General features: G+C 31.6%; 1 protein-coding gene across 3 annotated transcripts in view; it reads right to left on the reverse strand.

The window, feature by feature from the left end:
* LOC100161256 overlaps positions 1 to 26,778 on the reverse strand; it is a 172,387-nt gene that overhangs the window by 87,785 nt on the left and 57,824 nt on the right. For 2 of the 3 annotated variants that reach the window (XM_029487163.1, XM_029487162.1), the window contains exon 2: positions 9,414 to 9,516. In XM_029487163.1, coding sequence (XP_029343023.1) covers positions 9,414 to 9,453 — 40 coding nt within the window. In that variant the 5' untranslated portion in view covers positions 9,454 to 9,516. Of the gene's footprint in view, positions 1 to 9,413; positions 9,520 to 26,778 lie in introns of those variants that run through there. The other variant, XM_029487161.1, reaches the window with a different exon arrangement.

The following is a 26,778-nucleotide window of genomic DNA, read 5'->3' on the forward strand; positions in this document are numbered from 1 at the left end:
TTTAGTTTGAACATTAGAATCGGTTAGTTTAGGTATTGAATAATCAATTTATTATACTTTTTCGAATTACGTTTAAAACGTATATTAATTACAAAAATTATATTATACTATTATTATATTAATTTTCTCAAGTTTCAACATATATAGATAAAAAGACAGTTTCACCTTGGTTGTTGCGCGTATTTGTTAAACAAAATAGCTACATTGTCATTTTTGGTGACTTTGGTAATGCGTATCTATCTAGTTTCCACATATCTATATCAGTTAAATTAAGCCATAATATTATGATGATTTACGTGACATACGCTTAATGCTTACCAGTAACAGTATTATTCAATATCATTGATTTAATCAATACTGCCAAATAAAAGTAGGAAATCAAACATTTTAATTCCTACTATTCTAGATTTTGTTTTTATGGTTAAAAAAATAATGTTCTATATAATCTACTACTACTATACGGTTTTACAAGGTATATGAATAAATTATTTATAGCAAAATTAAGTCAAAGAGCATTAGCATAAATATATATATCATAAATATTTGAATACACAAATACATGAAAAACAGTATGATAAATGAGTATTGCGCATAATTCTTATTTTAATTTCATTCAAACTAAATTAAAAAATTGATTAAAATAACTTCATCGTTTATTATAACCAAATGATGTATATGAATATTCATCCTAATTTTATCGAAATAATAATATTTTATGTTAATAAACTCTCTGACATTACCTAATTCTCTTTAATTTTGTTGTTAGGTTATTTTTATTAAAGTGATTGCAATATATTAATGAGCTATTAAATAAATAATTATGTCATAACCTAAACAACTATATTTTTTTTCTAGCGACTTATGTGCTAAGTTAAAATATTTTTAAAGATTTTTTAATGAAAAAATATTACTTTTTGGAATGCGTTTTAGTTTTTAACTGGCTATAATATTGCATACAATTAGCACAATACGATTTATATTGCTAACTTATATTATGGACAATAGGAAAGGTATGGTTAGGTACTTAGGTAAAGTTGAATTTCAATTTTTGGTCTTTTGGAATACAAAATATAAATTTTCAAATAATACCAAAACCTTTATAAGCGTTTACAGTTTCGTATGATTATTTAAATAACGTACTTATTATAATATTATAATAATATTATTATGACTTGTATTTTAATATAATTTGTCGACTAGTAGTTTAGGTAACTATATTTTTTACATCTTTGTAAACGTCTATAAGGTAAATTATTACTTTATTATGACTGGTAAGGCTGTTAATAAAAACAATTCAAGTGTAGAATAAATTTGAAAAACATGAATCGTATGTCCTTCTATGTGTTTGAAGGAAACTAAATAGAATTATGGTCACGCACATGTCATCACTTGCATTTGGTAATATACCGAACACACACTCCGGTCGTTACTATCAATCAATGACACTACAATTCAATCACAGACTACTTTTGGAGTATATCATCAAAAAAAAAAATCCAAACCGTTTCACCCTTGTCGTCTCCATTATTTTCACTCGGGCAAATGTCTGCCACATTTGTTGTGTTCTTTTTTTCTTGAAAAATCCTATTTTTATACATATATATATATATATATATATACGCGAGTCAAAATTAAACGTTCCAGAAAATAAAAATAATATCAAACAAAAGGAACAACAAAAAAATAAAAATAGTAATAATAATAATAATAATAAAAATCCACCAACGGTATATAAACCGAATCGATGGTCCTTGAAATGGAAGCTCGAGTGCGCGTGCGTGCGTGTATGTGTGTGAGGGCGTGTAAATATATACTCACACCACTACGTAAAGTCGGCAATGGAGGAAACCCTGCTTCACCGGTTACACGGAGTGTGGGGTGAACAAGACCAACGGCAATTTCCTATTTCAATTTTTCAACCCGTTTTCCGGCCCGCTAACCACTGCAGCAGCTAGCGCGTCAGAAAATTTAATCAACCTTCCCGCTGCTCGTACCGCCGACTTCACTGCTGCAGCTATACAATACACTACAATTGCCGACTACTATAATAATAATAATAATAATAATAATAATAATATTGTACAGTACAATCACTCTACCGATACTGTTACTGTTACATTTAATACTATATATACGACTACGACTGTTAACACTAATCTCTATTACTGTTATTATCATCGTCGACTGTCCACGCGGGAAAATTCAACGACGTAGTGGAAGGAGATCGCCGCTGATCAAAAAATCACACTCGCTGAAAGCACCGTAAGAGTATAAGAGACTACATTAATATGAAGACGTGCATGTTTATCGGTAGTAGACGGACACGATGACCGTTTGCCCGAGACGAGTTATTAATAATATGACAGCGAGACGACACATCGATTGTTTCAAATTGATCGATTCCAGACTGGCGACCTCGACTTAGATTGAACAGCACATTTATCATTCGTTGCGTGGCTATACGGTGAGACGTAATAAAAATAATGCTACACAATATATCTACTGGAATAAAATTACTAAACAATACGTCATGAACAAAACTGATAATATATGGTTTTTATTATTTTTGTTGTCATCATCAGCTTCAGCTACAAAGTGTGCCATCTGTCTATCTCGATTGTAATATTTGACAATAAAATACAGATTACAAATTTTCAATATGGAAAAGCAACATTTTTTTTTCTTAACATATTTTGAAGATTTTCAAAATGTATTATTTATATAAATAAAAGAACACTGATATTATGTTGGTGGTGTTTTCTTCTCGTACGCCAGAACTTCTGTGATTGGTTTAGATTGGATCGATCTGCCGAGCAATCTGTTATTACATTTTATTATAATTTTATATGATTTTCTATTTTACAATAATCATACAACGCTGCAACGTTCTCTTTATAGTTTATGTATTTCGTTCAAAATCGATAATTTCGTAGACATTTGATTTCATCTTCTCGTTTAAACATATGGAACTTCATGGCTCTTACGAATACGGACGATAGCTATTAAAGAATTGTTCCGTTTCTTAGAAAAAAAAAGTAATTAAACCGGTTAAAATAATGAAAATATATTATACACAAAAAGAATTGTCATAAAATTGTTTGAAAAAAATTAAAAACAAGTTTTCGTATGAATTCAAACAATTTATCACACGTATATTATACAACAAATAAAAACTAAACAATTTTTCCAATCCCGGCTTGCCTACGTATATACCAGACAATTACGCAATAAGTGCATACCTAAAGAGTTTATGCAGTCATTCGAATTCATAATATAATCATTTTAATATCCACGTTAACTCTTAAACTTGCCGCGTTAACGTGTAATGTCACTCGGAGCTACTCATCCGACCAATATGTCACGTCTTATCAGAAAAATATTCACCAATTTCATCTCTATGGTTATGATAGTTTGTGGAGGAGCCGTCGCGCTGTATAGAAATAAATCTTTAATAATACGTTTTCATACAATATTATTATAATATTATACTAAGCCTATAGAATTACAATAATAATTCACGTGCGATTGAGAAAACACTAAAGCGCGAGTAAAGTGTGACCTGTTGAACAAAAGTATAGTAATCGATTTTATACACTGAGCGCTGCTTAAAACATATTAATGAATATCGTGTCATATTGTGATGACGTCGACTTTGATTGGCGATTGCTTTTGTGGATCTGACGACCGTACCCTACATAAATGCAGGTCGTTATTGGCTGCGGGGAATTGCCGACGACGAGCCATTAACAACAAACAATAATAGTAATAATAACAATGATGATGATGATGATAATAATAATAATAATAATTAATTGCAATTTATTATATTATTATTTCTATTATTCCGTTAAAGTAGTAGTATAATATTATGTATAGTAGGTGTACTAACGGCACGTGTGGCAATGGTGATCGTAGTTTACGTCGAAAAACGCGTACCTAACCTAACCTATGTGCCTTAGTTTACCAAACAAACTCGATTCCGGTGTGAACAACCATATACTATATAGTTACCTTATATTTTATGGTTATGGTATAATAATAATATTAATATACGGTAAGTATAAAGCGGTTTGCTAAACGGTTCTGAAGGTAACTCAATGCTGCCGACACAACGTTGCTGCCTTGCAATACCACCATCACCAACTCAACCACCATTATCTCCACTATACGACCTCAAATCGTAATTTCTTATTCGAACCCGAATTATAGTACCCGAACGTTTCGTCCACGTTTTGCTTTTCTCATCACACGATTCCTTTATATTTTAATATATTTCAATAGAGACGATGTACACTACAGTAGTGAACCGTGAATAATAATGATAATTAATATTATAACTAAATCCGACCAAATCGTTTACGCTCTGGTAAGAAAACTCAGAATTTCTTATATTATATTTTATCTTATGTTGTATTATTGTTGTTTTTATAAAAGCGGTGGAGGTCAATCATCGAAAACCAATGTCCAATAACTGAAACCGACAACCGATCGGTCGTGAATAATAGGCTTTTAATTTTAGATTACGATATCGAAGTCATACGAAGTTTATGTTGCACGCAGTTTCATTTATCGTCAAAGAGCTACCAAACCGATCGTTCAGAATATTCATAGATTAAAATATTACACTATATGGATAGTCATCACCAACCCAATCATTCATCGCTCATTATTTTTAAATTAAATTTTACTCACTTGTGGAGAATTACGGCAGGAGGAGGAGAAGAATAAGTATCCAACCGTTGGATTCCAACTAATCTACCATGCGCCACTGGTGAGTTAAATCCGCAATTGTACAAAATCTAAATAATTATACCGATAAATGATCGCATTGGTCTATATAGTTTTATATTTTAATCTATGGTCGTACCTATAACGCGTAGATCGAGCAACGGTGCCATCATCAATTCGAAAGCTGGATTATTCATGATAAAATATAATATCGCTTTTCGTCAAATCGAATTTGTCCTGATGTGATTTTAAGGGGAACGTAATGTGTGGCTTTCGGGGCTCATTGTCTCTGATGCGTCTTAAAATATTAACCGTTTCGCAGTGCCGAAGAAACCCGCTCGCGTTTCACTCGTCATATTATTATTATTATTATTATTATTATTATCATGACTCGCACTTCAAAGATAACATTTATACGTCGAGAATAGATACGTGAATAAATTCGTGTGTGTACAAACTTCGTAAAACTTTTATGTGATTCGTATACCAGTGTGTAAAATGTAAATATATATATATTTCTATAATTTATATATGAACATCGGAATGACATTAGATCTTGATTTAGCAACCAAAGTTTCTTTGCTGAAACTATATAGGTACACTGTACACGCACATACACAAGTCATATAGGTGCGTATATAAGTATAGGCAACCGAATAGAAAACGATCTGAAATAATATTTACATAACCGGAATAAGCGAGTTTCGCCTAGTCTCATACTCACGGTGTTGTTTATTCTAATTTTAATTAGAAACCCACTTCTTCGCCGAATTGAAAACAATTTAAAATTTAGATTTTTTTCTTTCCAGAAACTCTTATGATACAATATCATAAAATTACAAACATTTGGAATGCAAAAAAAAAACTGAAATTATCTTCCTCCAAAAAATCATCCTAGTGGTGGCCATTTACCGCAAATTCAACATCATGAAACTATACTGCAAGTATAGAAACCGTGTATGTATTATGCATACTGTATAGTGTATTAATCGTTCATTACATTTTTAAATATAACTGCATCTGTTTGAGTGGAATAATAATTGATAAAAGTAAATTATTTCTAGTAAACCGACCTTTTTATGGTTCTACACTCAGCGCTCGCTGCAGATATTGTCAAAAGTATTGAACAAAAATCATTTTGTTTGTTCTGCTATCATTTTTCATTTGACGGGTTTGAGCGAATTTTAAAACAAGTAGAGAAATCTCTCCTGAAGCGTTTCGTGGAATATATGAATATAAATTAGCAAATAACAAACACCGATGCCGCCGTTCAAATATATTTTATACAAGCTAGTTGCGAGTTTTTACGGATTAAAAAGGATGTATGGGTATATTATGTATACCGCGTCTATAATCTATGTGTTATATTAATAAAATTTATGAGTTTATATTTTGAAAATAATAATCCACATGTACTGTCTCTTTCCCATCCGCTCCGGTAACAACCGTTAACGATACGATCTGTAAACGCATAATATTTTCTCGTCGCGGGTATCGGACAAAACCTCCAGTTTTTACTAACGACCGATTTTTTACTTACATTTTGTACTGAAAATCACACGAGGGCACGAGATTTAATAGATCATATGTTATTACAATAGAGACGTTAGGTTACCATAATATGGTCGAATAAATGTGAACATTTTATTTTGGTTTCAATTAAAACATTTTTTTGACGAGTTTTCGTTTTAATATTATTCTTTAGCAACGAGCACGTTTTCCTTTAAATTCAGGTAACGGTGATGGTCTATATGAACCCAAAAGAATAAGCTGCAACGAAAACAGTTCTATGCAGTGGTACCGAATCGATTGTATTCGTATAAACTATAAATTCTATGCTTTTTTCCGCGTTGGATTTTGGGTCAAAAATTATTAAAAAGCCATTTCAACGCGATATTTATATATTATATGCAATCGGTCACAGTATGGTCTCAATTCCACTGGATATTGTTATTGCCACTGACCACAATCCAAATGTAATAAATGTCACGAGCATGATAGAAAATAATTTCCAAGTAGTTTTATAATTTTAAGTGTGTCATTTTTAAAAACGCTATTTTAGTCGTTCGCAATTTTCTTTAACATTATGCGGAACGAAAAATATAAAATATAAACTTTAAATATTATTAAAAACCACGCGTTTCGTTATTTTGACTATATATAATAGTATTTATTTTCTTTTAAATTGATTTAATTCTAGATTTTAGAATTTAGGCATTTCAATTTTAAAGTGTATGATTTTATTATTTAAATAACTAGATGATATTTCAATTACAACTAACCATTTTACCACAAAAGTTGAAGAGTGATCCCGAAATTTCTCCAATAAAATTATGTATTGGCCAGGCTTGCATAAAATTTCATAATACTTTAATAAGCAATCAGAAGCAGCTAAACATTAAACAGGACAAAATATACCATGCAACTAACTAGAGCTTATTGAGCTCATTGCAAAACGTTTGTCAACTAGTCGGGATTACATAAAAGTAGCTAGAACTGCAGACATTTCCGGGCAAATAGACTAGTATTCGTAGAATTGATGGAAGCCTTACCAGGTATGATACGAATTGACTTTTTCTTTTTGGATCATTGGAATTCAATAAAGTATACAAAAAAGTAAGACGAACCTAAAACTCCCTAAAAAAATGTACCAACGAATAGTTTGTTCCTGTAAGTCAATATTGAACATTGTTTAATGGTGTTCCCTACACACAAATGCAATGGTATTGCCTACGTATTGCGCCGTGTTACAAATTATGTCTATAGATTTACGACTAGACACAATGACTGAGCGCACGATTGTCATTATTTGATTATTATTCATATGACTTTGATTAATCATCGAAAATAAAATCATTATTTCTAATCAAATCTCTGTTTACTTTACTATACGGTCCTAATGAGAAACATAAACTATAAACAATCCGAATTTAATTAATTTAGCCCGAAAATCGTTAGATGTTTTAACATTAATACACTTTTGTAACATAAGACTTGAATTTGATAATTCGAATTTTAAAGAATTTCAATGAAAAAAAAGATCTAATCTCTTACCATCACTTTAACGGTAAACTTCTCTATTGTTTCACAAACTGTCGGTAGTTTTTCTTCTAGTACAAAAAAAACTATAAAGAAATAAAAAAAAGTCTTTCTAGAGTATCAACCGAGTATAGGACTTCCAGTCAAAAGATCGGATCACGTAAAAGTCTTTGATGACTAGGGCCATTACCAAAAATGACCATCATAGACAAATCGAAAAAAAATGCACATTGTAAAACCAATACGTTTAACATCGTTTGCCTCAGATTACAAAAGCGGGTTGACTGGAACAAAGCAACTTGCGATTTATTTTTTTTATTTCATTAAAACCCTCATTTGTTTGTTTTACTATAGTTAAACGACATCGCATTCTACGAAAAAACACACACGCCGCTTGTAAATAGATACATGTTATATTTTATTATTATTATTATTATTATTATTATTACTATATAGTTATTGTATTATATATTATTATACACTCGTTAGGTTACAAAAGTGTTTAGTATCGCCAATTTAGTCCATTTCACCTTCATTAGTCACAATCGATAGCATCGCTTTACACACTTGCACACAAACCATCTGTCCCATACAAAACGTCCCCCGGTCACAGTCTCGGTGGGTAAAAAATGGGCGGGGAGAGAGAAAATCTTTATTGTCTCTCAGCGCCGTGGACGATGAGGTGTGCGTGCACAGGTTAACGTCGTCGTTTTATTATTAACACAATACCATATTATATAAATATATATAACGTATAGCCTTGTTTGAAGCCGTAAAGAGCATATATATATAGTGTTCTCCCTGTGGAAATTTCCAGCTCGTTACTTACACGTCAACCTGTTTCAACCATAAACGTTGTGCGAATGTTATATATCGTGTTATGACGTGACGACGCGACGTTTTCTTTTTTCACTTTACAAAAAAAGAAGAAGAAGCTTTTTTTATAATATATAATATAATATAATATATAATATAATAATATTATGACTCACGGTGACTTTCAGACGACTATTTATACGCACGCGATTATAATGTATCGCTGTTACAATGAGTTGTATAACAGTAACAAGAACCTGCGACAACAACAGCGTTACTGCAACATATTGGGAGGGGGCGAGAGTAAGCAATAATTTCACTGATTTGATGTGTCCGCAGTTTACCTAGATTTATATATTATCATGTGCAGCCTCTTTCTACTACACAATGTTTGAACAACATTCGTTCTATAGTCTCAATAAATATAGACATAATTTTACGCAAAACATTAACTTTATGATGCAAAATTATACCCACACCCGTCTATTGAACATGTTATAATTACCTAAGTTGGTATATGGAACGTACACTAAATGTTGTCATCTCGGATACATTTTTCTAACAAAATCAGTGAGGGTATAGGTTTTTTATATTATTACCATCCAAACGCATATTACGCACATGTGTGCGGTACAAAAATAAATTATAAAAATGTCGTATAGTGTACGTTATGTGTTTAAAGATTTTATTTGCACGTAAAAAAAAATATAATAGTTAATGACATATAGTTAGGACAAATATTTTCATGTTTGCGTATACTAAAATGCTGAAAATCTGCGCTCATTACAGGCAAAAAACACATTACTCTTATAACTACGTATTTAACTTACCGCTATTCTGGGATGTTGGTTTTTTATCTCCTTTGCCCATACCCCTTTCTCGTGAACGGTTAATTTTGAAAGCTGTTTGAACGACTTTGACGGCAAGCTTTCCCTAAAATAAATACATATAGTGGGTGATTAGTTAAAGGTAATCTAATACATATAAATTGAAGTATTAATTTAGGTACACATCGGATATAAATAATAATTATTCAACTAATTAGTAGTAATTATTAACGTAATAATACATTTCAATTGGTCTTAACGACTGAGTCTCGAACTACTTCAAAATGCAAATCGACTTTATAGCTCGTTGACAGTAGAAAAAAATGAATACATAATGCTTGTTGGATTTATAATAATGCTTGGTCCCATAACACTTTGAATTATCAATGTAAATTTATAAATTTACGATTGAATTTCTTGACATTAAAATATACAAGTTACCGTGAAAAATGTAGAAGAATATAAATTGAACTCAAGTTTTTTATTAAATTTTATGTGTTCTGATGTAAATATTTCAGAAATATTACGCCTCTAAATTATCTAATAATCAACTCATTCTTATATTTTTACACTATCCTTTTTATCACTATTTCTAAACATCTTATTTTTGGTTCGGAAATAATAACGCAACTATTTTAAATTGTTTCATGTTTAGTTCAAAGATATAATATTATTATTTACCAGAACGTTAGTATCTATATCGTTATATTCTTTCACATGAACTAATTTGTATAAACGAATATAATTCCATGTTCATCCTCTATAACAGAGTAATAAAATGTGAACAAATAACTAAATATCATTTTCTTACATAATGTCTAAACAATTATATTGAAAAAAAAAATTAAATAATAATATTTTCGTTTTAATTAAAATGGTAACGGTTGATTAAGTTTACATAATCAAATTATTGGGTACCTTTGTATAATATCGTTTTATTTCCAAAATACTAGAGAGAATATAAGCGGAAAATGTGATAACTTAGACCATTGTTCTATTTCGGTTAAATCGAATCCTTTTCAAGTCGAATAAATCACTCGATTTTACGAGGAGTTTGGATAAACCAAACTCTGGCCCAAACTTCTAGACTTTTGTTACTGTCTATAATCCAAAAGCACTGAGTCAGCGATCCAAAATATTACTCGTCATAAACTTTATGTTTTATCTTCGATAATAATGTATATACAAGAATAGAATACAAATAACTGAAATTGTTTAGTTAAGTTAGGTAAGTAATTTTTTTTGTTTTTTCTCAACAAACATAATATCACGAACACCAATAATTGTATGAAAATAAAATCAGTATTTTTTCCAAAGATTAAAATTAAAATCTTTCAGTCGTTGAAAAGTCTGGTAAAAATACACCAAAAAAAAAAACAATCAAAAAAAGCTAACAATTAGTTTTTAATCCTGAAAAATCTATTGAGATTTCCAAACTTAAACAGCAAACAATGTGTCAAGACACTTTTATGCGGATAAATATATTTTATAAATTATAAGTAATGTATGTATATTGTATAAGTATAATTATTGGTAAACCCAGAGTTAAGAGAGTAAACAAGCGCGTTAATTTGTTTTTCCATTTTTCTCTTTTAAGTATCAAGGTAAATAAAAAAAATATTAACTCTACAATGGCCCCGCCGTGGTTGTCTTATTTTAATTTTTATTCATGTACTTGGTGTACGATAGCTTATTATAGCATGAAATCAAAAAGCCGTGTGTTTTTATATCATGGTGTTTTTCGAATATAATCATGACGGTATATATAACCACTGTCGACAATAACGGAAGTTCAACGGACACACGTTTTCTACCTCATTTCTTTTTTTTCCTCCCAGCACGCTTTTTCCGTAGAAAAAATAAAATAACTTCATACTGAATTGCGTACCTAGTAAATTTACAAACTTCAAAGACCAAAAGTGGTTTATGCATTATTAAAGTCGCAACTAAAATATTAATTTTTAAAGCTCGCGTACCACATATCATCATATAGCAGTCATCAAAGTTAACTAATAGTCCAACTCTTTGAAATCCTTTACGAATGCTCAACGGAATTTTAGCTTGTGGGTTCCTGAAGAATGTCTCAAACACGACATTTGCTCTTTTTAAATCGCTACTACGATTTAAAACAAAATGTTTTAACATCAAGCCCGTAGTTTTTTTTTAAGCTTTACACGGAACAAAGACATTTTTATTTAATTGCGTGGAAATCGTTTTAATCGAAAACTGACTAGGTACTCGCAATTTCCTCCGTATACATTATTATTGTTAAGTATTCAACATTATTCATGTCAAAATCGTAACTGAAGTACTCTTATACATACTAATCAACATTATAATCGTGTCTGGGAATATTAAACGTATAAACTATAAGATAAATCGTATCTTATAAACAGACAATATTCTTAATAACCAATTCATAATAATTATAGTGTGGGCGTAAACGACGGTTATAATGCCCGCGAATATAGTTTTAGTGTAATTGTATCATTTGTATCTGTTAAATGTTTGGGTTTTTTTTCATATTGTAAATTAAACGTTATAGTAGGTATATAATATGTTATTGAGCGTGATAAACGAGCGCCGCGCTGAATAGTTACAGTGTTAGAACACATATCACCGAAGTTCCAGAGGTCAATGGAGATGAAAAATAAAATAATAAAGTTTATCCGACGCCAACGGGATCGTATACTATCGTAGTAGAATAGAAGCGATTCAATTGGACTAATCAATTTGGTTATCGTTGTTTAGACTTCATTATTATATAATACAAGGAGGTCGAAAACAAAAACTTTGGCCCGGCCATCGATATTCTCGTCGGTTCATCTGTGCATTGCTCGCATTCAACGTTAAACGCATTTAAAAATTTTAACAGCCAAAAATCCCATTTGTTTCCTGTGCGCACAAAAGTGTTTTCAATATAGTTATCGTCTTTTTTTTCGGTTCGACAATAAAAAGTTCAAGAGGTCGACGGAGGGAACGTCAACAAATAGATTCCAATTATCTCCCAAAAATACTTCAGTTTTCGCCTTGATTTATCGTCGACGAGAAAACTTTACAGAGAAACCGCTACGCTGCGTAACACACAGAAGCCAAGTCTTGTGCAACCAGTGGTGGAAAAGGTTACGTTCATCATTCATACCATTATTTACTTTCGTTCGACGAAATGATTTATAAAATACATAATTATTATTGAATATCTGCAGGTACAGTATACCCAAGTGTCTTTGTTGTAGTTTGTATGTGTAGTTAAGGGCCATTGCTTTGATGTAGGTACAACAAACACAATTTATAACAGGTGGTTCAGTATTTAATGTAATTTTTCTAAAAAACTGTGAAAACACTCGAAGATGATGCTAAAAATTATAAGAAACTTATCGTACTTTACAAAACGAAAATATTTTCAGTACCTTTGTAAATTTGATACAGTCGTGAGTTTATAAAATCTTTATTCATAATCCTAAGTATCTAACAATAAGCGAACACGATTATACTAAGTGTCTCTATCATTTTTACATAAACCAAAGTATGAAAAATCGGTTTTCAAATTGCTAACCAATTTTGAAACCCAGCATAGTATGTCTCACGTTATCACGTATATTTATTTACTAGCTATTTTATATTACTATTGATTACTATTTAACATAACATTTAACAAAGTTGTTTGTATACATCAAATATAGGATACACTGACACAAAAATGTGTAAATGTCAACCTAAGTTTTATTTTATAAGCCTTTGACCCACTGGACATATTTTTATATTTTCTCTGCATTAAACTAGAAAGTATTATAACGTATGGCGGACATTATAGTGGTTGTCTTTCACACAATCGAACTGCTTTAAATTTTACCCTAAAAAGTAAGAACCGTGACTAAAACAGTAAAACGCACATAATTATTACTCCTGGTTATAAATGTAACATTTTTTTTTAGTCGTGACAGTAATTGCTGTATTTTTTATACCAGGGTACTATTTGAACTTTGGCCACCGTAAGCCGTTGAAAAGAAAACGATGACTTTGGGTGCGCCGGGTGGTGAAAGCGGCGACTGCGACGTTCGATAACAATGTTGCCGTATAGGACACTGTGGCCGAACGAGTTAGGTTCGATGTACAAAAGATAATATTTTTACCATTTTTACCAGATGAACGGTAACTATGGTTACTGTCTCGTGACCCGACATCTCCTCGGCAGACGATCAACACGAAAATCCTAGTATTTTGAAAAGGATATGATTTACATCCTTTAACAGGAATGGTGGCGATACGTAACGTACCGAGATTACATGCCGGCAACCCGGCATCAGTTTGACATTCTATCATAAAAAATTTGGTTATTATACGCATAAACGCACGAAAAATGGATAAAATGGTTTTGGAAATCATAATCCTAAGCTATAAACATTGTATCGGCCATTAGTATTGGTATTATATATTATAATACATATTGTGTGAAAACAATTTATTTATACTGGGTACTTCCATTGAATTTTAATAATATATCGTCCAAATTCATAATTACCATGACGTATTGTGATGACGAATTGTCGCTTTAGAAATTTTTACAAATTAAATGTGGATAATAATAACGACGTACATAATGCTATACCGTATACACATGTTATAATGAAGTAACTATATCCCATCTGTACAATGTGATATTTATAAACTTTAACGACTCTGTAATGAATACATACTTGGCGTATCTGTAAGTTATTAGGTCGATAATTTGACTTTATTAGACAATTGCCAACGATTTGGGACGAACTAATTACTACATAATAAAGCATTTGTGGTTTCGGTTAATCGTTTAAGCAAAACACCTTTACAATTGCACACTCGATATTATTTGGTATGATTTTACTAGATGAGTAATTTATTATAATATGCGGCTTATAAAGACCACATGGGGGGGACTTGTACAATGTAAGAAGATATTTCTGAGGACTATGACGCACAGATAAAATAATACCTGACGATGATCATTTAAAGAAAATTAAACGGCCTGTGTGTATCTGTACGTATTAAAAGATTTTTTGACTGACCCGGCAGGCGATTACACGCCAAGTCAAGGATTTTGTGTGACGTGAAAAGTGTGCGAACAGGTGAATGTATGTGGGCAGGCGTACGAACGATTGTAATCGGTGGTGTACTCGTGTTTTTTTCCTCTAAACGCGATATAAAACATTTTTTCTCCCCACCATAGTGCATTGTCGCCTGTCTACTTTTATTTTTTTCATACGATCCACGATTGTCGAAGGGAATTCATGACGGTCTGCCCAATTTTCAAATAGACCCGCTTTATACACCTGCAATCGACATGCAACAGTTTCGTATACACACAAAAAGTTTTGTTTTCTTCATTACTCCGTCCCGGTTTTATCGTATATATGGGTAGGGGACTAACCTATTGACCCGCGCAAAGACGAAAAAGACTACCGCTACCACCCACCCTGTTTTATAGTCTCACCGCCACTTCACTGCCTCTATGGGTATCGATTTTCACTCTATGCTGAGTGAAGTAGGATTACTTTATTCTTTTTTTTTTTTACGTACATTTTATTGTATCTTAGTAGTTTGAAACATCATTTAGTGATAAACCATAAATATAGTGAATTATTAAATACGTGAAGTTGGTGAAAGTATTTCTCTTTTCCCCCTTCGGTATTAAAGCTACGGCGTTACCTTATAAACGTTACAGTGTGTAGCCATCTTAGATCGATTGTTAGTTGCACTCCGTTGGATATCCGCCTCAAAATATTAACTATCATCGTCTTTTTTTCTCGTAAAAATGTAAAATATGAGTAATGAGTATAATATATGAACATGATTTCTCCATACATTGGAATGAAAACCACATCCATATAACTAGTGAATATAATATGAAAGGATATTATTATTATTTTTTTTTGTTAATCAGTATGGATAATTGTGTTTTTTTATTCCCATAATTGTTGTGTACTCAAAAAGTACAAGTTTACGATCTAATGATTTTGAAACACTTTTAAATTATGATATTTATACATTTATGATGTTAATTTTACTTATTGATGATAAGTCTTTCACTTATTTAGATTGAAATTCATTAAGTCGATCACCAAACACTTGCGTGAGTGTAATGTGTAAGTCGTGTTTATTTTTTAGCTTCAAGGCTATCATTATCGTTTTATTGAAAAAACATTAATATTACATTTATGAAAAGGGGAAAGTTAGTTAACTGCTTTTCTGTACATCAGGAGGAGTCAAGTGTTCCTCATTATTGAGTACAACACTATAATGGTCGTGTTAAATTTGAATTCAATGAGAAATTATTGCATACGAAAAACGATTTTGTGCTCAGACAGTCTGACACTCTATATTAACCATTAAACGTATAAAATATATAAAGCTATTAATTATTATAGTAATACATTTATTTTACTATTAGTTATACGGTAAAAAAAATATAAACAGGCAATAACATAAAATTGATCTATATTTTTAAAAAATGCTATTTATATAAAAAATATAAACACAAAAATTCCAAATATCTATAGTAATTTGTTTTTAAGTTACACCAAAAAAAAAAAAAATCAATTTTGTTAAAAACTGGTTTTGTGTAGAAATTGGCGTTTTTCCTTAATATCTTTTTCCTTATTATTTTTTAAAATACTAGGAATTTTCAATTTTGACCTTTTAAAAGTACCAACTCGATCAAATTTTTTATAAGAAACCACTCTCAAAGTTGAAGATCAAAGCGTTTTTTCAACTACAGTTCGTGTATACAGACACAACAAATAAAAAACACACAACATTGTAAAATCAATACATTCATCGCTCCGATTAGAATCTAAAAATGTTTAAATATTGAATTCGTTTAAATTTTTTTGTTAACATTTTTTAAATTACTTTTACTTTCAAATCAAATATAATAATAAATAGTATTATATAATTTTCAATATGTAATCTACAAAGCATTATAAACCCTAAAATGCACAAAAAAGAAAAAAAACCGTCAAACTAATAGATCTCTTCAACATTTTTTTCTTTTTGGATAGAATAAAAAACGTCACTAATATTAAACAATATACGATATACAATATGACATAGGCATATTGATTATTTACATTGAACAGAATACCATAAGTTATTCAACATCGCAACGACAATATGACTTATTATAGACACTATTACATCAGAAATCATATTAAATTTAATATATTCTATACATTTTCAGTCCACGAAAACTTCCGACTACAATGAGAAAATGTACTTAGAAAATTGTTTTAATCGTTTTGGCATCAAAGTTGGCTAGTGCGTGATTCATATTTTAAGATAATAAGCCACACGTTGAAGATTAAAAGTTGTTGAGTTTAAAAAAAAAAAAAACATTTTTAGTTATCTTCAAAACTGTTTGATTTTAATGAAACGATTTTGATTTATTACGATATTACGTTTTGACATTATCATGATATTTAAAACAATTATGTCATTAATATAATAACAATACATTTTGGAACAATGATATAGTCGTTTTGTTCTATCGAATGACGAATAGTATGCAACTCGAACTAGTATTGAACTATCTGCATTATTGAAGCAAGAGATTATACTCCTATGTAATTTATCATACAATATAATTTTTCAATTAGAACTCTTAATTTATATTATATATTTTCTGAACTAGTTTTTTAATATTATAACTACTCAATAATATAATAGTAGAATCAAATATCGACTATGTCAGATACTTTAAAAACTCGTTCTGTAGACTGTTGACTGTCAATATGCGTAGTTAAAAACTACTGAAAACCATCAAAAAATGTTTTAGAAATATTAGTAAAGAGAGTTTTGACCGATAATGATTTACTATCGTGAATCAAAAATAAATTATCAGAACAAATCACTATACTATACTATATTGAGGTGTGCAATCGTACAATCTGTATCCAGTTCATATTATTATTTTATTTTTAATGATATTTTAAACGTTTACTGACATACATATTTTCAACTGGGTTCAGTAAAAACTTGATTATGACGTCTTTAACTGCCCAACCATTTATTATAATAATAAAAAAAAATCATTAATTAACATAACGATATTATAATCACTATTTTTAAACGGTTATACGACATTCATAATTTAATTTAAATTATATTATTGTAAAAAAATATTTAAAAAACGAGGACTATTCTACCAGCCATGCAACTTTTGAATTTCATCCACGACAAATTACATTAATGTATGCAGCCAGCAGTCCCGTCATTTTAAATTGTGTACTAAAATAAATATAAAATGAAACTGTAGCAAACACGCTTTCCAATTATTACGGATCAATTAAAATTGTATTCGCTTGGGCAACAGGTCCTAAAATCATACAACAGCCCACAATTATAATAAATGGATCAAACATTTATCACAAAACTAAAATGTAAATACATTTGCATACACATTTTTTATAATGCATTTATAATACGTGTACAGAGAGTGAAATAAAGTTTACATTTTCAGCCTTATCACTTCAACATATTACATAGTATATGTACAATAATTATTATTCATCAAGATCAATAACAATATTAATTAGTCTATTAAATTTAAATGATATTAATTTTTATTCCTTAATTATAAAATCACAGGTTTATCATCCAGATGTAATTTTCAGTATAATATATCCAAAAAATATTGGACTTAATTTAATGTGGGTCGAAAAATATATCAATTCTGCCCAAAAATAGTACTCAAATTATTCGACAATCCTATTTTGTGAATTCGAAATACTGCAGTATTTAATTATTTTTAACTTATTGTTTATCGTTGAAATTTTGTGATTTTGAGCCATAACATTGTTAAACGATAGTCTTAGCGAAGATAAGTGAAAATTAGTGTATCTGATATACAGTTATTAGAAGTCTAAACGAATATTAAATAGTGTGTTTTGTAAATTTGTTCTGATAAATGTTTAAGTAAATATTATTACTTATTAGTAGATGGAAATTGATTCAAAGTAGCAGAACATTTAGTGTTTATATCAATTACAAAAAAAACTTTCACAAGATTCACCTTCCAAGTCCAAAATGTATGGTTCTTATAATACTTTTGAAAGAATCATTAAAATATTTTCTTTATCCGATAGTGCCCAAAAATTGGATAAATTCTAATTTTTAGTCAACTTGGACTCAAGATATACCAAAGAGTTTCAAAGAAACTCTACTTTTTTTTTCAAAAGACACGTCCTTTAATCTTAATTTTTTGCAGAGTTAACACTGGAGTTTACCTTGTTTATATTTAAAATGTTAATATTTTAGTCTGCTGTTTTCACTTGAGTCAACAATTCATCAAAAAACTGAGAGAGCTAAATTTATTATCAAAATACAATTATGACAAAAACTTTTTGGTTTCCGTTAAACTCATTATCATTTTAACGTTTATAGTTTCATACCATTGTTCGACTTAAATAATGCCACTGACAAGTTATCAAATACATTGCCAGACGAACTTCTGACGATGCTCGACTGGTTTAAAGAATATTATAAACTAATTGTCAACTAAAAATTTACAATATACAATATTTCTATATTATGAATGGTAACAACAGAACTAAAAACAATGCAGATGCCAAATAATGGTTGGTAATATTTATAATTAAATGGTTATATTATTGATTAGGGTGTTCGATATGATGCCACATTATAAATGTCCTAGATCTCAAACTTCATAGGTAGGAATAAACACTTTCACCACCCTCATCAGAAATTCAAAAGCTTATACAAACTAAAATTATACATCCAAAATGTAACATTTATATGTCAACATATTCATAAAAATATTCAGGTTCAGATTGCGATATAAAAAACATGCGTCGACAATAACAAAATGAAAACTTGATAGGGGATTTACTGTTGAGAAATTTAAGTGAAAAAAAAACTAAGGTTATATAGATTATTAAAATTGCATAAGTGCCTTAAATTTTTCAAAAATAAAATGTTGAAAAAAAAATAATATTCTGTATCTAAAGAATCGTTTATTTGTATAATATAAAAAATTACGTCATGGCGATTTTTATTTTTATTGGATTTTATCAGACCTATTACCGATATAATACGGTGTCATTATTGTAGCATCAGTCTGATAATCTCGATCACTGAGGACTAAACATACACAGTTTTACTTTCGGTGTAGAGGTAAATAGAGGTTTAAATAAGAACGTACAGATCGTATGTGACGCGTGTAATCATAAATTTAGAACGTACGGAATTTTATGGCACTCTGTTTGGTATTCATAAGCGCACGACCTAATTTACACTAATTTCGTTATACGCGATCATACTCGACTTTGTGTGCCCTCGCGAGTGTTTATGGTGTGTGTGTGTGTGTGTGTGTGCGCGCGTGTGTTGTAGATATAATAATATATAATAATGTAATGCGTTTTCGCTCGTTTCGCGTATATAACTGTCTAATGAATAAAAAATTAGCAAACAGTAGTCCCCGTTTGTCTTATTTCAAAACCCACGAGATTGTTATATTATTTTAATACAACGCATTTAAATTCATTAAACTGTTTAGTTCGAATTTTGTGTGTTTATTTTTCTTCACATATTCAATATTCCGTGGTGATACAACACCGATTGTCAGCGACGCGGCTGCCATGGCGTTGGGCTGTCGAATCGGCTTTTAAAACGTCACTCTCTCGTACACCACCCACACTCATTCACCGCTGTGAGCGCACGACCATGTCGAAATCAGAAATTCATGCAAAAAGAAAAATAATAATAATAAAAATAATGAGAAAGTAAAATAAAATCAAATCAAATCGGTGAACGGAACGCACCGAGATGGCGTGCGAGCTCGCGTTATTCCGATCACGTACTTGTTATCGTTGCGCATTTATATGTAGCTTTTCAAAGTTTTCCGGTCACCGAAAATCTCACGCGTCCTCGAACAAGACGACTCTGCACGCGTGGCTTTTCTTGGCGTACGATTTATCCCACATTTCTCTCTCTCTCTATCAATTTCTACCCTCTCCCCTCACACGTCATCGTCTCGTTTCTCCGGGCACAAGTCCTGTGTTTCCTACCCAACTCTGCTTTAATTTTTGGTACGGCAACTACAGCGCGTACTACTACCCACCCACCAGTCTGGACCGGTCAATATTAATATTGTTCATCTGCAGATGATATCTGTATACCGCGGTCGGGATTTTTCGCGGTCCGATGAACGGACACGTCGAACCGCAACCGATTGTGTTGGCCCGCACCATCATACCCCATGGTCATATACACCACATATACACACACATAGGTAGGTACAATAACATAATAAGAGCCCTTCTCTTAGGCGACTCGCATAAACAAATTATATTATGATGCGAATCAGCAGTGGGGTGAATTTTAGCCGCCGTAAAACGAGATAGCGTGTAAGTTATCACCTGTTATATGACACTAATCGGACGTTATGTATAGTTAACGTTTTGAATTTCAATGCGATGCACATATTGCGCACGTATATAGCTGGCGGAAACAAAACGGCGCTGCGGGAAATTCTCATTGTTCCCATTTCAACGTGCGTATACCATAAACCGCGTTACCTATAATATATTATAATATATAGGCCCGTTTAAATATATTACAATATATACATTATACACCTAGACCTGCAATATATTGCGTATCGTACATCATTATACGAGTGCATATTATACCTATGTATTACATGTCTGATATTATGCATACCTACTTCTGTAAAATACAATTATTTACCATCCATACAGTCTTACCCGATTCATTATATATATATATATACGTGCGTGTGTTATGTATTAAAGTGTTTGTGCAAGCATAATATATGTAGGTACATACCATAAAAATAATAATAATATAAACTATATAAACCATCGTGATTAATATTATATTTTTATTGCTATCATTTTTAACGACCACTGATAAATGTGACCCACAGCTATTTTCTTCGGTAGATAGATGTAATTTTTAGTTTTAGTTAATACCTATTGTTATTTTAAAAAGATTGTTTGTTTATATTGTATTATTATTTTATTTTCATATTATACCAAACCGTATTTAATTTAAGTTTGCATTCAGTTCGGCCATAATACGTTTTTGTCTGTAACACAACAATGTATCGAAAACTATTTTATTATTGTTAATATTCTATTGTCAGATTGTAAGATTTTGTTTGTTACTGAAATATCTCCCAAAACAAAAATGTAATTACATTTCGGAAAAAAATACCAGGGAAGTTGATATGCTGCTAATTATAGGTGTCTAGTGTACATTTCCTCATTGAGTAGGTCACTGTAATGAATATGTTAAATTTAAATTCAAAGATAAATCTTTACAGAGATGGTCTGAGTGTCTGACAGCCTATATTTCTAAGTAAATTTTAATATATATTTACAGCTTACCCAAAATTTATTTTTCTATTAGTAACGCGATAGGTTGAACTAATTTTTGACAAAACATAGCATAATATAGGTATTATATATCATACTTTTTTGTTATCAACTACAGTATAATGTATTACTAACCGTATAGAATGGTGTGAATAGATTCATATAATTAGTTTAAAATTAGAAACATATTTTAAAATTGAATTATGAATTGTAAATGATATATATTATGAAGAGTTTTAAAGTCCTATGAATAAGTTATATTAATTGAATTGCCTATTTCCGCAAAATATCTAAACTAGATTAATTTATTTTAAATACCTATCAAATGTCATCAAAGATAGAACTGTCAATAAAAATGTGTAATATTTGAATTTTTTGAGATTTTTTACACATTATTGTAAAACTATTATTCAATACATTTTTCATATCTCAAAGTCTAAAAATGATTACAAAACAAAGCATGTAATATAGATCATTTATAATATTATAACGTATTGATATTTATTAGACAATGTAAAATATATGGTTTATATTGCGTGTTGACTTAGAATGCATCTACTTGAAAAAGGTATAGTTTATTATTTGTGTGCAACAATTTACATAATATATGTATATTTTATATTATCGTGTTTTTCTGTAATCTTTATGGTATATTACTCTGCAAAGTATCTAGATATAAAAAAAAAATAATAACGTTTCGGTCTTCCCATTTTGGTGCAAACGTATCTTCGTTTTTTGTTAAGTTTTTATAGAAATTTACCTTTGTTGTGTAACTCATTAGCCACGAATTGCCTCATTAATTTATTATACCTTTATCTCCTTTATCTTAAGTTGTTATTATATATATATATATTTTTTTTTATTCCTAACGTAACATTGCTAATCTTAAGACAGTAGAAAAAGTTTTTCGATTTATATTTAACTCTCTCAGTTTTAATAGTCAATTAAATACTTTATTTTTAGCTGTATACGTTTAGCGTACGATACTTTAGACTCAAAATTGCTATCTCTAAATTAACATAATTTGTAGTCAAATATTTATTTAAATCTGTTTTTGTGAATATTTTATGAATGCTGTGTAGATGTAGGATTATTGAATTCAAATTCGCTGTTTAAACTCATCCATCAATTATATTTTAATAATAATCCAACCAAAATGTAATTTATGATAAAATAATACATCACACGTACGGACTTTGTTGTTTAAATGTTTCTATTAAAATATTGGAAATAAAGGTAAAATATTATTCATCCTTGAAATATTTTTTTATGAAAATAATTAAAAGCAAACAGTATTTTTTACATTATAGACGCTAAAAACACTATCGATCAACAATTTAAGCCATCAATTATGTTTCGAGTATCAAGTATTTTGTGTAAATTCCATGATTGGCGGGGGGGAGGGGGATATAACGTTATTATAACGTATGTGTATATATTATTATGTACGTTTATTTAATAGGATTTATAACTGTCACGATGAACAAACCATTCCACATACCGCGCATACCTAATGCATTTGAAAAGTGACATTACTACACATTATTATTAATATTCCTCACGCTCGCGTTTTGGCGTTCGGGAGTTAGTTTGTATTATTATATATCCTTCAAAAACATTAAAACGTGAAAAGGATCCAAACAATACGTTAGCGTGTACACGCTTGTCAAACGTTAAAAGGTCCATTTCTGTTCATGTTAAGGGCGTTTCTGCCTTCGCTGACATTGTTTACTATAATGCGTAATTGATTTATAGACATGAAGAATAGGTAAAACCGTATAGCCAACGTTTAATTACAACACAAAAAGCAATCGCAAGTCGTTAGGTTCACGCTTGCCGTTTGTAAGGAAATACGATGGATTCATAGGCATATAGATGCGTAATTTTATTTCATCGCATAAACGTATCTACAATATTTATATATAATTGACTATAACATACTCGTATAATGAACAGAAAAATAAAAAAATTTAAGAAGTCTGAATTTTATCCAAAGCCTGTGTAAAGTTACAAACGGAACAAACGGGTATTTTTGTGAGGTATCAAAAAAAAATAAGTAAATCGTTTTGGTGGGAAAGCGTTAATATACCGAGGACTGACGGTGGAAAATATACTTCACCGGTGCGATATAATAAAATATGTGTAGATCACTGAATACAATTCGACGTTGGTGATATTGAATAATAGTTATAACGGGATACGCGAGGTTTGATTACTATACCACTCTGGTCGCGGTCACTCGCGGCGGCGTGACTTATTGGTCCATTGGTACTCTACAATACCTACAATAATAAATCATCGCACGTGGAAAACAAATTCGCTTACGAGTGGACGCACACCGAAAGAGTGGTGACTGATACGGCGCGCGGCGACCGCGCTTGTTGCGGGGTCGGCGGTGAAAACGATTTGAGTAAAAACAAGAAACGATTATTTCGTACAGATGGACTGCACATAATATGCAATAAACACGACGTTCGTTGTACCATAGCGATGAGAAATCGTTTCCTTCATTCGAATGCAAGAGACTTCGGTGTATATCCTACGCGACGACGTGCAGTTTGCGTTTGTAATTAAAAAAGTTTAGGCCCGAGGTCGCGTTCTTTCCACGCCAGCTCGGTCCGACACCGTTTTGCGACCCTCTACGCCTCGTCGGCCGAACTTTTTGAGACAGCTCTGCACATACAATAATATCGTATATATGCATATTATATATATATATTATATTACACGTACACGTGCATTATACGTATGTGCTGTTGATGTTTGCTCTCAAAACACGAACACCGTTCGCCATATGGTCTGCAGTTGGTCGCTGTACAATAAATTATAATATTATTATTATGCTATTTCGTATATTATTATGGGCGTAGCGCGAGGTCGTGTCGGAACATAAAACAATGATATTATAAATTCATATAATATCTACCAAAACGTACACGCCGCGGCTGCGTGGTGCGATGCACAGGCCCGGCAGAGAAGTGGCGAATTTAAAATCATGTTTCACCCGTGTCGAGCGGGACAAGGCGGCGCCGGAATTCTTGGCAATATAACCGGAATGACGTACTATATATTATGTTATTATTCTGTGTCCACGATGTTTACGAAACAATTTTATCGCAGATTTCTTTGGAGTTCCTGCAGGGTGTGACGAGTACGCCTAAAGAGACTCTCGAACTTCACAGATATCGATACGAATATACAAAAACAACACGCGTTACTCGAACGACTATAATGTTATTTTAGAAAATCGACTAAATCAAAAACTTCTGCAGCGAGTCACGCCTGCTGCAGCTAGATATTATATTAACATAATGATTACCTATTGGTGTAATGCTATCAACAATAAACATCAAATCAAATCAATTTGAATTTTTTTTCCGTAGGTAAACCAACACTATTTTAACGCTATATTATAATATATTATGCTTCTTCGTAGAATAAATGCAAACAATACGCATATAGGACATAGGTACCTACGTCTATAATACAGGTATACTTTAGGTTACAATAGGTACAATGTTTACGATAAATCAGAAGAAAAAAAAAAAAATAAACGTCCACCGTAGTATCATACCAGAAATGTTTATATGATTATATCTGAATTTAATTGTGAACTATGCTGTCTAATACACGACTAGCTGGACCCCGAAGACCTCCCGAGGTCTACCCATGTAACCCGACAGTAATGTATTTACAGATATTTTTAAGCATCTATTAAACGATTAATCGATTACAATTTTTCCCGCGAGCTAAATACTGATAAAATCATTAACGATTTGATAGATTTGAAGAAAGAAAAACAAATACACCGCATATTATGACGTGCAGTTTATTCGAGTAGGTATTACGCCTTGGACGCATCGTCAAAATTTATCTAAATTTCCGTATAATACGTTCGCAGCCCTAGTGCCCTACATAAACATTGCACACGCAGAGCCTCCGCCGACCACGACACGACAAAACCCTTCGTCACCGCATACCTGGTAACGACACGTATACCAGGTAGACGGTATCACTGTTGCACTGTGTATACAGACCTGGCCGAGTCGCCGCAGAACCGGCCGGAGGAGTTTGTCGATCCGGTGCGCGTTTTCGGCGGATCAATCCCGAATTCCCCGGTGCGCAATATTGGCGGCGCATTTGTAATTTCTTACGGCGGAATACTTTACTAACGGTGGCAAGGAGACTTGAATAATAATGATAATCGTGCGCCGTATAGATTTTTTCCCTACTCTTGAAATCGACGTGGTTTTTTTTTTTACCCCCCGAGTAATCGTGTCTCGTTACGATATTATAATAATATTCTGTCCCTCTCGTCTCGCCTGAAATATATATTACCTATACATAGATATATATAATATCGTACAAATATTTTATGATGTAAAAATATAATATACAATATACTATACATATATACATTATTATTTGTCGAACGTTCGCGGCGGCGTCGTCGATCGTTTTTGCGGTACACACAGGCGCATACGTAATTACACGACCGGTACGGTTTTTATTTTTCGCCGTCTAAAAAAACACTCTCGGACGTTTATACGTAACGGCGTGTAGCCTAACACACACACACACTCACACTCACACCACACACCCACACTGATACACTGATACGCTATAAAAGACGCGTATCGCCGGGCGCATACACGGGAGTCTCCATTGTTCGTCCACTTTTATTCACCCTTTCCGCCAACCCCCCACCTTTGTATTTCGCCTTCGCCGGCGTAACTTATACACCGCGCGTATACATATATTAGACCACGAGAACCCGGACACATAAATATCTACCATGCGAGGACACCCGACGGCCGGCGGTTTTTACAGCTCCAAATTACATCGTAAATCTTGTGGCGGTAAAAAAAAATACGTCGGGCAAGTGTGTGTGGGGGGCAGCAAAGCGGGAGCCGAGGGAGAGTGAAAGGCTACCGGAATTCTCCTTTGACTCAAAGCATAAAAAGCCCGAAGACTAG

This window comes from Acyrthosiphon pisum, chromosome A1 (assembly GCF_005508785.2).
Source record: "Acyrthosiphon pisum isolate AL4f chromosome A1, pea_aphid_22Mar2018_4r6ur, whole genome shotgun sequence".
Classification (NCBI taxonomy): domain Eukaryota; kingdom Metazoa; phylum Arthropoda; class Insecta; order Hemiptera; family Aphididae; genus Acyrthosiphon; species Acyrthosiphon pisum.